The 12,877-nt window shown below is 46.4% G+C and overlaps 1 protein-coding gene across 1 annotated transcript; it reads right to left on the bottom strand.

Moving 5' to 3' along the window:
• Positions 1–4,249: 4,249 nt before the first annotated feature.
• On the bottom strand, positions 4,250–12,871 carry LRR1 (leucine rich repeat protein 1; the record flags this gene model as incomplete). The annotated part of the gene is made up of 4 exons (XM_026056172.1): positions 4,250–5,262; positions 8,079–8,806; positions 12,604–12,702; positions 12,785–12,871. Coding segments are annotated over 4 exons (1,167 nt in total), but the record flags the coding sequence as incomplete, so codon positions are not given.
• Positions 12,872–12,877: the final 6 nt, after the last annotated feature.

Raw genomic sequence — 12,877 nt, 5'->3', positions numbered from 1 at the left:
CGTGCCGCCCGCCCCGCGGACCCTCCTCCCCTCCGCCCCCCGCAGGGAACTGCGCCCGGCCACGTCCCCCCGTGGCTGCCAGCTCGCCACGGTGCCGAGGCTGCGCGGCAGCGCTGTGGTTTTCTTGTATTTGTGATTTTTGCCCCCACCCGCGCTGCCCCCGGGCGGTGACACTGTCCCCGACCCGCGATGGCGGGGGGGGGGAGGGGGCAAAGTGCGGCCGTGCTGCGCTGCCAGCACCGCGCTCACCCAGTGCCGCTGCCCTGCGGCTTTGCCGGGAAGGTGATTTTAACGACGTGAACTTACACCCCGCCTCGCGCAAAGTCTCGGGCGATCTTGCCGTGGGCCTCTGCCACCGCCGAGGCCTCCCTCCACGCCGCCGAGGCCGCGCCGTGCGCTGCCGCGACGCGCTCGGGTTGTGGCCCCGCGTAACGGCAGGAATCGCGAAGGACGGAGGAGCGAAGCCGCTCGCACGGGCGCAGCCCGATGGCATGGTCCCGCCATCCGTCGCCCGCGCGGAGCCGGCCGCCGTGGACCTTGCTGGGGCGCGTGTGCCGGGCCGGCGGCCCTTGGCCGGAGCCCTGCACCTTCGTCCGCCTCCGGCGCTTCGGCTGCGGCCGCTGCCCGCGGCAGGGAGCAGAGCCGAGCCGGGCTGCAACACGTATCTTCATTCTGCGGCCTGCAGCTTGGAGCTGATCCAAGCTCTCAGGTTTTTGAGGAATTCTCCGTTGCTCAGCTTCCTGCCAGCGAATCGAGCTCTCATCGCTGCAACGAGCGGTGCTGAGCAGCGTGTTCGGGAAGGAAGGAGACGTTTCACTTTCTAAGGCGGGAGCGGAGACACTTCCAGCCTTCCCCTTCGGAGGGACGGGGCACCGACAGGGAAATACAGTCTCTCTTCTGTTTGCCTTATTTCCCTGCCTCTCCTAACGCCACAGGCAACTCCGTAGGGCTTTCCGCCGCCTCCGCAGCCGTTACATGTTCTCCTTTCCCCACATCTCCATGGCCAGAGGATTCCCCTGCCCAAACGCTTCCCGCCTGTCACTGGGACCGGCCAAACGTCCTCTCCGCTAGCAGTGCCGCGAGGGGGGAGCCCGGCACCCCGGCTGCACGGCTCACCCCTAGCTGGAGAAGTACGCTGACTTTTCTGTGCAACTCTCAAACTGGCCTCCAGCTGCAAGCGAGGGAAGCTAAAGCAAGCCTTAAGGGCGCCAGGCGTCCCCTCCGCTTTACCGTGCCAAAGCCCCGGCACGGCACGCTTCCCCAGGTTAAGCACCCCTGTCGCCCACGCGAGCGCTTGCAACGGCAGAGCAAGAAGGACGAAAGCAGCGCCGCAGCTCCACTTTGTGCTTGCAGGAGGAATTCAGCGTTGTGCAAGTTTTGTTTCAAAAAAGCTTTATAAACCTAATAGCAGATTTTGAGCCGAGCTCGGAGATGTCAGCTGGCGGCATCCCTGACGCACGTTTTCACGAGGCCTCTATTGCATCCCCTCGACTAGCGCTATCCGTCACGGCTGCCGAGCGAACGGCAGCGCTGTCAAGTTTCAGCCAGAAGCTAGTGGAAAGTTTTTATTGTCTCCATCTTTCTACGCTGGCAGCACTGCATTTCACGAGCGCACTCCCCCGGAGAGCAGAACTTCCCCAGCCGTTCCTGCAATTTATGAAGTTCCCTGCTACGCCTCTCCCTTTATAGCGCTAATACACTGCTTTCAGCAGGTTATTACTCCCTCCTCCTTCGCTGCGCTGTGGTATTTATACTGGCACTAATACATGTAGGTTTGAGGGTTTTTTAAAAAGAAAAGGCTGGGGGTAATTTAACATCAATGCTCATTTCCGTAATTTTAAATATTTCTTGCCTAAAGAAGGTCGCCGGGCACTCTAGAGAGCTGGATGTCATGTCCTGCACAAGCTCGGGTAGAACTGGGACCTGAAGCCTGGTCTAGTTGGGCTAACAGAATTTCCCTATCTTACACAGGCATCGTAAGGACAAGTGCGTTAAAGATTGCGGAGCACTTGGATAATGCATAGATGGCATCAATACAGTAAAGGGCAAGTAAAAGGAGAATCCTCTAATCTGCCCCTAATCCAGTTTGCAGTAGCATTCAGAAATATCAAACTGAAATCTGCCGTCAAGGCCCCCTCCTCCCCCCCCGCCAAGACTGGTAAATACATGTTTCAATTGCATTTAAAAGCATCTCACATTAGGCGGAGCGCCCTTCACTTAAATTCACGGCGAGAGCCATCCGGTGTTTTAACCAAACGAGAATAGGCCCCGCAGTATTTGACTGCGCAAAGTCGGAGGCAAACAGCGAACTTCTTGGGCACGACATTAACAAATGCCCAGCGCCTGTGGCGTCAGGAGCACCTTGCTGCCTCCAAGATGAAGCCGCAGCCGGAGAACTTCACCCTACTGCCACAAATGTTTTGCAGCTGGGATAAATCCTGTTTGCCAGGACCATCAGCACTTCAAAAGCTAACTTGGCTGGAACGGATACCCACAGGAACGGACGGATGTCATAAACCTCTCCGACTCCTGCTCCTGGCTGTAAAAGACTTCCCTTTCCATCATCTTTTCTTGAAAGCTAGGGAAACCAGGAGTATAAACAGCTCCTCTGCACGTTTGGCCCCTGTGGGGTGAGATCCTGGCACGCCGGCTGCATTGCTAGAAGGCAGTCGGATACTAAAGCAGTAAATGCCGGGGAAGAACCGCTGCAGAAAAGGACTCCAGCACTTTACTGTGGCAACGCTGTAGTTTCAGAGAATTACAGGACAACAAGTCAGTTTTGGCAAAGAAATCTGCTTCAGAGCTAATTGCATCCCCGTGTCCACACGTGGAAGAAAAAGGAAAAAAGCAAGCAGTGTGAGCAGAGGCAAGAGCAGGATATTCCCAAACAAAAATCCCTTTCCCACAGTTCACAGCCTGTTTTTCATTATAAAATCCATGCCATTCCTCTTCACACGGCCTTTAATCCCCCCTGGCTGATTACTGCTCCCTGCACGACCGGGCTGGGATGGGGCCTCAGCCCACGCTCTCCCTAGCTCTACCTGACCGCTCGCGTACTCGGCCGCGCAGGTGTCTGTCTCCGCGGTATCTGCCTCCGCTCGGCCCAGCCGTGTCCTCCGGAAGGTGCTCAGCCATTGCACAGACGCCCACACCTCTGCCTGGGACTGTGAAATTCCCCGCGAGCCCCACAGGAGGCCAAGCCGCTGTCTACGCCACTTCCCTCCTCTTAATCATGCACTCCGCCTAAGGGATATTTTTCCAAATGAGTAATCCTCAGGCTGCTGCAATCGGGACAGGAATTCTCGCACTTTACAACAGCATCACCATATGGATATTTAAAATTGTCTAGGTTTAGTTCTACAATACTTTCAGCAGAATACTGTTGAGGTAAATAGGAGTAACTGGCTTTCTGCTTCGCAAATTGTCTGTAGTTGAGGAAAAACATAAAAGAAATGATTAACTCAAATCTTCCTTCAATTACTTAAGTTAGTTTAATGCTTTATAAATACTGCATGAAGAGAAGGGAATCAAGTTATTTTGACATTCAGAGGCAGTTTTAATGACACTCAATATTTCATGAATAACATGGAAGGTTCTTCTTCCTCAGGAAAAGTGTCTCTTGGCCTTGCCAGAGCCAACGATTTTCTTTCAGAGCAAAGCCCTTCAGTAGGCATGCTTCAGTATTTCTTTCTGCTGTGAGTGTCTTGGATAGTGAAGAATTTCAGACTGATGATTTGTACAATGTAAATTCAAGTAGATGTTAGGTGATACCTGCAAGTTCATATAGTCTTTGTACTGTGCATTCAGCAGCCTGCTGCCTGCTTTCAGACTGCTCCTCACTCTGTACGTTACATTTAGAGGTAACCTGAAGCCCTGTCTGGACCAGATCTGCACTCAGTAGCTACGGATGTCTTGTTTTCCCATTGAAACTACAGGCAATTGCGACAGTGGTCTACGTTTCTAGGACCTGAAGAGATGCGAGATGTGTAACTCATTCCTGGGCAGTCAGTGCTGCTTCAGAAACCAGTATTACATGCTTTCTCCAAGCCATCACATGTTCTAGTGCATGGGACGCCTAAAGATTTTTGCTGTTTCTATACTTTAGCCATGGACCAGCTGACAAGACTGGGAAACAAGGGTGTGGATATGCTAAGTGTTTCAGTATCTTCACCAGGACAAAGGCCTGGAGCTAACTCCTAGAATACAATGAATAAAACATCCATTAGAGAAAACACAATTCACACATACATAGAAGGGTTTCAAAATTTAATAAGTTGACGCAGTGAACAATTCAAGAATCTTTAAAATGCAAGTTCAGAAACAAAGTTTAGACAACGTATTTAGAAAAGATGTTTCTTGTATAACAAAGAGATAAAAACAAAAACAACGCTGGTCCCTGCTTGAAGGAAGAATGTTATACACAGAACTTAAAAAAAGAGTACCTGGAATAACACAACCAGTTTTGAACTACTGACACTATAACTTCTTCTCATAGCAGCCTACCAAGTTGCTCTAGAGTAAACAATTTGGGAAGATTGCAGTCCAGTGGTCAAGTCAATGTAGTCCTCTTCTGTAGGCAGAGTTCACAGCCTCAAGTGAACAGTAAGCAAGGAAGTATGATGTAGGCTAGGAAGCAGAAATTCACCCACCTTCCTTCTGCGAAGGAGAAACCACCTACTCCATAAAACAAAAAACCCATCACAATCCTTTGGATAAAGTCACAATTACAGGAAAAAGAAAGCAAAATACATTCTAAGGAAGATTCATTCAAACTAAGAACCACTTTTTATTCCAACCAAAGAGAGATTCTAGCAGTAGAGAAACAGTCAGACCACCACATCAGGCTCGTAATGCCTCCCCACTGTAAGACTGACACTTGCTATCGGTAGCAAGTGCTCTGTGATAGCTCTCCGTTTCACAATAGCACGTGTACGTAACAAAACAGAACGATTTCAGACTCCTCCATCACTGGACAGAACTTCCAGCAGAGCTTTTGCACTCATCAGCGGTCACCCAATACTTTGCAGGTACCTGTCTAGGAACTGGGAATAGCAGTCTAGAGAACAGAAGTAGCAGATAACGGGTGCTTCCGTGCCTCCCATGTTATCCACGAGGACCACGGTGTGAGCTACGTGATGGAGATTCATGGTCACTGTGATTTGAATGAAGCTGCTTAGACAGGCACTTCCGCACTGGCATGTTTTAGCCACTTGCAGATCTTCACAAAGGTGAGAAGGAAGGAGATGACAACCATAAGGGATTCTGTTGAACAAGAGAAGTAAGTGTGAATTCACTACAAAATTAGCCGATGTCACTCAAACACAGTGACATGCCATATGCACCAGTCAGGGGAAAAAAAAAACTCATTTCAAGATCATATAAAAAAGGTAAATCTGAAATTTTGGCACTAGCAATATCAGACTAGTTAGATATTAAAATGCTGTTTTTCAGGATGGCCACAAAACCCACACAACCATGTTACTGACCACTAAGTACCAAGAATCTGACCTCCAGAAGACATTGTAACAAGAACCAGGCAGTTCATGCAAATCATAACAGCTTAACAGGGGGCGGGTAGAGAATTAGAGATGGATAGAGAATTAAAAAGAGGACTAAGAAAAATGAGACAACTGTGGCACACAGTTGCTCTTCCCTCACCTTAGCCAGGAAGATCACCATATTTTACCCTGGCCTGCTGAGGTACCCACAATCTACTCCGCACTCTCTAAAATGAATAAAAACACACTGTCTCCAGAGAGTAAACTGGAGATAAAGTGAGCTTTTCTACAGTAGGATTACACCGCAGACAATAAATTAAGGTTCTCTGTTAACATATCCATCTTCTCCTCCATCATGCCAGGAATGACATTCAATGACAAGAAGAACGAAGAAACTGCTTCTTTTAAACTCACAGAGTGGCATTGTGTTTAGGGTATAAAATAAAGAGTTTCCCTGATCTATTCTGTACAGTTAACTTTCTTTTAAAATATGAATACCACCAGTGCACAACTGTCACTCAAGACTCACCGAATAGGTCTCACTGACTCCCATCCAGGCTATACTTACATATTCCTTGTTCTTTCTACACACCGTCATTCACATAGCTAAGACACCTGTGGATTCCCCCCCCCCCCCACCTCAGTTCCAGGACATACTTTTTTCTGGTCAGGACAAACGATCACAGCTCTTGTACTTGCCTAGAATGCCACCATGAAGATTATTTTCCAAACATTTGCTTTTATTGTGTCATCCAGCCTTCTGTTTTCTTCCTGTCTCAAGGCTTTTATAGCCTATTGTCACTTCTATTTATTATTGTTAATTCGTGCATCCAGTGAATGTCAGGCAGCTTCTGTTCAGCTTCTGTTGCCTATTTCTTAGTTGTTTTTTTTTTTTTAAAGGTAATCACTTATGCTTAGCGAGTCCCTTACACCTGAGAAGCTACTGGAACGAATGCACAAAACTGCCCTCCTTACCCTCTCAAATGCTCCTGTGCTGCGACGTCTTTGGAAACCTCAGCGACAGCGAGGCTGCTGAAGCGCCAGGACTCCTCTCACCCGTACTGCTTCCTTATAATCCCAGACCAGCGGCCGAGGGGACCGTTTCCCTTGTCTCACAGAGACTCTTGGAGCAGAGAGCCTTTTTTGTGCTGCACGGTGCGGGCTTTGTACAACGCTCGCTGTATTGGGGTCAGGGGCTAGGTTAATGACTAGGGATCCTCAGGGACTCCGGTAATGTAACTGAGCACCAAAATCCGAGCAGTGCAGGGGCATTATATTTCTCTAGAAAAATAGGCATTCTGATCATATTTGTATCAAAACCACTGCAATTTATATTAAAGACTGGAAAGGAGGCATGCAAATTTTGATCATCACTCTGTATTAAACTCAGCTGGGTCAGAAGGGGGGGAAGGTAAGAACGAGCTAGCTCAGCTCCTTTCCAGGGTGCGCCCCGCACGCCTGCGGACACCTTTACGCAGACTTCTGAGCAACTAACCCAGGCTCCTGGGGCTCTCCTCGTCCCTAAGGCAGGAACGGGCAAAGAACGTCGATCATGAGAACACCAAGTCTGTCTCTCACCCCCTTTTTGTATCCATGACTCTCTTCCATCTTTTCGCTCCTTTTTCACCTAGGAAAATGGGGTAGGAGTAGCGCCAGATGGTACCAGAAAATCACAGGCAGTGGCATTTAGGTAGAGCTATGCAAGTGGTGTGGGGGAAGAGGAGGGGAGAAAAACAGACAATAAACAGCAGCCTGGCAAGGACGTAGCTTATTTGGTGAAGCAAGAGACGCTAATAATTTTAAAACTACCTCAGAACTGGGCTTCTCCGCATAAGGCAGAATACCCTAACCTCAACACGGAAAGAAACTAACAGTTCAGGAAAACCTGAAGCAGGGAGAAACCTGCAGTAAGTAATGCCAACTACAGCACGATATTCCCCCTTAGAGAAGCCCCTCGTAGGATCTTTCTAACGCTGCTCAGCTTGGGTAAGGTCCCATTAAAAGCAGGGGCAGGCTGGCCAATGTCTGTAACTAGAAGCCGTCCTGTGGAAGGTAACCTTTTGCCAACACACTATTTTCACATGTGAAAGGTTAGCTACAGGCTAACAGATTTTTCATGCAGTCTAGTGTGCTTTAACGTGAACACAAGATGAGGGGCAACCCTGAACCTCCAGGCTAAGGCCCAATACAAATTATGGTCTGTATCACAAAATCCACTGTAATCTAAGTGCCAACATATAAAATTCTGGAAGTGGTTTAGGGTCACAGAGATAGGTTGTCTTTTCGCATGGCTGGGCAAAAATGTTCTGTCATGGTGCTCCCCATTTTCTGAACTATAATATTTCAATCAATCGCTTTCTCTCTAAACACTCCCAAAGTCACCAAATTACTACAAGAATCTGCTTTATCTTGTATAATAAAGAGAGGAATTTACAAGCAGAATTCAAGCAACTTTAACTTTATGGTTTATCATATGTGAAGAACAATTGCCATAAACAAGAAAAAACAAATCAGGGAAGTTTAGACTTGGCAGGTTTGAAATGGAGCAAGTGACATACGTATCAATCACGCTACTCTTACCTGTAATTTACAGTTGCCCTTGCAGCACATTCTAATAAAGTCAATGGTATTTTCAGTTGTATGCTGGGAACAAGTGGATTAGACTGTTCAAAAGGATTTCCAAAGAGATCCAAGTTCTCAAGGGAGAGTTTCCTAAAATCACTGGGCAAAAAAGGAAGTTTGTTTCGAGCGGCCGACAGGAAGCGTAGATGACCTAACTGGCCCATCTTGAACGGCAACCTAATCAACTCATTGTCATCGAGCTTTAAATTAACAAGTTCTTGCAGTTGGCAAAACTGAATTGGAAGTGCTTTAATTTTGTTTTGGCTGAGGTCCAAGAACTGAAGAGATTTCTGAAGGGTGGAGTTGCACAGAGCAACACTGAATGACTCCAGGTGATTGTTGTGCAAATTAAGTTCCTGAAGACAGATCAGGTCGCCGATAGTAGCTGGCAGTTGCTTAATATGGTTATGACTTAGGTCTAGTTTTCTGAGTTTCTTTAAACAAAGCACACGCGTGTCAATTCGAGCAAGTTTGCAGTACGAGGCTTGGAGATGTTCTAGGGAGTAAGGAAAGCTTTTGGTGAGAGGATAGTCCCTTCTTGATGTTATGATCATCTTTGTTTTGGGCTTTTCAACTTCTGAGGTCTTCGCTGGCACCAGAGCTGAGAGGGGGAGCGCTCCAATGTCAGTGCCTTGGTGAGCCAGTCTCACAGCTGAAAGGAAATTCTTTAAATTGCTGGCATTTGCCTACAAAAAACCCCACAAATACGGAATTAGAAGTTCATTAGATTTATAGTAACACTTTCTGAACTATTTTGTACACATATGTATCATGAAATACTGAGTCAGAAGGGCAATGAAATGGGAAAGGGAAACATAACTCAGGCTTAATGGTTGGCATGCCGTTTACCGTATTTAAGAACAAATGGTACGCAATTTAAACGAGAAGTTTGAACTCTCTGAACAACCTAGATCAAATGAACTGTGCTGCATTACTCAGAAAAGGAACAAAGCACAGAGTTCATAGCTGAAAATAAAGTACAGAAAGAAGTCTGATGCACTGCAATCTTCCCAAACTGCAACATGATAAAGCGAGTTTACAGAAACACACACAGAGAAGGCAGGGATCTAAAGTCTGAGGCAATCATTTCTGAAAGCTGCTGGGAAGGAAAAGCATGGAATCTGAGGTTGAATTTATATGTAAAATAGGTGGAAAGCTTCAAGGTATCTTGAACTTAAGTTTAAGTAAGTGCTTTCGGTCACACGAAGAAGCATTGTCTGGTTGTGCCAGCACCAAAGAGGATAATTATTTTCAGTCGCTCTGCAAGCAAGTGACCAACTTTGCTTTAGGCAGGACACAGTATAATGGCAGTAAGGACACAGAGTCAAATTAATGGAGGAGCAGATGACTTCTATTTTAAATAAAGATCAAACAAAGCTGTGTTACATTTGTCGTACTAATATAATTAAGTTTATGAATAGCAGGGTGACCAAATATTTCTCTTCCAAATTTCCCAGTAAGTATCTACTCCAACTGGCAACTGACAGACATGAAGCTATAAGGAAATTTTGAAATAAAAAGCAGAATGTATCCATACAACTAAAATTTATCCCTCAGTGCAGAAAAGGACAAACACTCTTGGAGTTTTGGCACAGTTGCTGAGAGTCAAGAGGTTTTCACTCTGTTTCCAGTGGTGAACAGATTTGCCCAAGCCTGGTGACACCCATTTCTGCACCTAAAAGACGACCCTTCTAACAGTATTTGTCTATTCCAAATTCCACAGGGTGTAAAACTAGCTCACATAATATACTGGAAGTGCCTAGCACAATACACAATGATCTTGGAGATTTCTAGATGCTAATGCAATATAAATAAAGACAATGAAGGTCAAACATATCTGACTGCATGGCTAACCTCATGACTGGCCTTCTTAATCATCCCACGCACTTCTGTTCTCTCAACTCCTGATGTGATATCTTCCACAGATAGAGAAATTGCACCTTCTTCTTATCAGTGTTCATTATGTCAGCCAAACCATACTAAAACATTTAGCTATGGGACTCCTCCCAACTACAGACAGATTCCGCACGTTTCCAAGGGCAAAAGTAGCCAAATAAATATGAAAATAAGGGACAAAAGTCATTCAGAACTGTAAAGACCAAGCAGACTGGACAACAAAAGGCTAGAACTGAAGTTACAGGCGCTATTTCTTTGCTCTCAGAGTGCGAGACACAACAGAAACCTGCTTTTAGAGATGAAAGCTCTAGGATGTTAAGATAAGTTTACACTATTTACGCATCTTTAAAATAGGACTACTTTGTGTTCTGGTGTCTTAGACAAATTTTCTCTGCAAAGCCTATATAAAAGAAACATATCTCTAAACCCGTAAGAATATGTTGAGAAAATACTAAGACGCACCTACAAAAAAGGAAAAGAATTGGAAGCGCTCAGGAAGGAATTTTCTGCCACAAGTCTGGAGTCTCAACAACAAAAAAGGTGTTGCGAAAGTAAATTAATACGCGCTGATGCCTTACAAGTCTCTTGTTTCATAGCTAGATGAAAGATGACAGGGCAAGCGGAGATTCCACAGACTTACCAGGCCTTGCACGCCATGCAGCAGGCACAGGCCTGCTAAAGGGAAAAACCACACTGACTATTATTTTTGCTCCAGGGTTAAATGTTTTAGAGCAACATTTCTTAGCTTAATTTCTGATGCGGCTGAATGCAGCAAATCACACTACCTGGCAGAGTACTAAGAGTGGGGTTTTGCATGGTAGTTGCACACAACCAGCATAGTGCTGTCTGGGAATCTCTTTTCTACAACACTTTTGTCCATCTTTGAGATTTTAGACGCCTTTCTATACTGAGATTATGAGACTACCAGAAACGACATATAAAAATTACCAGTCATCTTAAATTGCGTTTCCAGTTTTGGAGAGTTTAAGAGGAATACATGTATCATTGGCTTCTGAAGAATTTAGTAATTTGTTTATGGAGCTTGACAGTATGAGGGTGAATCTTTACATTAAAAATGGGAAGTGAGACTATGACTTCCCTGGAACAACTTTAAACAGCTTTATAAAATTTTAACTCCTGCTTCACCAGGTTCTACTGAGAATAGTGCTAGTATGCCCTTTACAACAGTTCGTTCAGAGACCAACTTTTTGACTTCCTCCTCTTTAGCAGGAATGCTCAGAGGAAAGAATCTAAACCAAGAATGTATTCTGGATCTAACACACCACCTGTCAAATTTTTCTGCAAGATACAGAGCACATTTGCTTCTGCCAAGACAAAATTAATTAAACTGAGTTTAGAAACAAACAACTTCTTTTATATTTAACCTTATAATGTGAACACCTAATTTCTTCAATTTAAGGCCACTTTCCACCACAGCCTTACTTTACATCCAGACAGGATTTTTCTAGATCATGACACTATGCCAGATTCTGCCAAATCTCAGACTACCACGCTACATCCAGATGCTGCTCTTATTACCAATAAAAGAAGTGCTTTTCCTTTTTTTGTCAGGTCACGTTTTTCTTTTCAGGAGGTCACAGTCCTGCATACTGATTCATTTACCTTGTTTCTCAAGCAGATCTCGTAGCCTGCCCTGAGCTCTCTTCCACTGTGGCAAGACTGTTGCCAGTGCCTGTTGCAACTGCAGTTGAGACATACCTTTTGCATTTCCTCTCAGACAAGCTCTTTGAGAAAACAGTCTGCCTTTGAAAGAATAAGCTTAAGCATTCAAGATTACAGCTGCTCAGTATGACATCATTGAAATTATTACGAAATAGCCTTCAAACCAAAGCATTATAGTCACAACAGAAAGTCAAAATGATTTCCTGAACAAAAAAAATACTGTCATTGATTAGCCTAACCCTAAAGTTTCAGAAAAACTGTCCTGTTATAACAGGGCTGTGAAAGATTATTGGAACAGGCACAGAAAAATTAACAATATAGAAATTGAACACTAACGTGTAGCTTTTTTGGTGAGTTTAGAATGAATAAAAGCATCGTTATACATTGACAACTTTCAAATATTTCCTGTCAACTGCAAATAAATGCATTGATGAGTCCTACTGCTAGCTAAGCACTAAAACACGACGGCAATGGTACTGCTGATCCATACCATGTGTCCCTAGCTTTGAAGCCCACAGTGGGTGCACACGAGAATAGTTTCACAAAGACTGTAAGCAGTCATCTGTTATGTAGGACTTCCAGTTAAAGATAAAGACAAGAGATATCAGACAGATGAAAAAAAGTTTTTTCCTTCAAATAGGAAAGGCAGAAGAATGTGAAGGAAGCAAAAAACCACAGTGCGCCCCAGCAAAGCAGCGGGGCTCAGCGCCCCTCGTACACCGTGTAAGCTTCCCTTATTCCCCTTCCCTTCCTTAGCCTCCCTCCCGAGGCCACGCGAAGCCAAGCTCCTTTCGGCAGTCCGGCCCGCACCTCCCACCCCAAAGCGGCGGCAGCGCCGAGCAGGCTGCTGAGAAGAGCTCGGGCCCCGTTCATGGGGCAGAGCGGAGGCCGCGCCGGGACGCACCTTGCTCAGACAGACGTCCACGGCGGGCTCCCGGAGGCGCACGGTGGCCTTGCCCTCCTCCACGAACCGCGTGAAGAAGCGCTCGATGTTCTCCTGCACCTGCGGGGCACCACGGGCGGTGAGGAGCCGCGACGGGACGCCGAGCCGAGCCCCCCTCCCCACCCCCGGGTCCCCCGCGCACCTTGTATCGCGCGCCGGCCCGGTCCCGCGCCGTGCACACCATGAGGTAAACGCCGCCGCCGCCGCCCCGCGGCCGGCCGGGCTGGCGGCCGAG

The sequence above is a fragment of the Apteryx rowi genome, unplaced genomic scaffold, assembly GCF_003343035.1.
Source record: "Apteryx rowi isolate R43461 unplaced genomic scaffold, aptRow1 scaffold_13, whole genome shotgun sequence".
Classification (NCBI taxonomy): domain Eukaryota; kingdom Metazoa; phylum Chordata; class Aves; order Apterygiformes; family Apterygidae; genus Apteryx; species Apteryx rowi.
The sequence above is the reverse complement of the archived record's forward strand: the minus strand, read 5'-3'. Positions and strand labels throughout refer to the sequence as shown.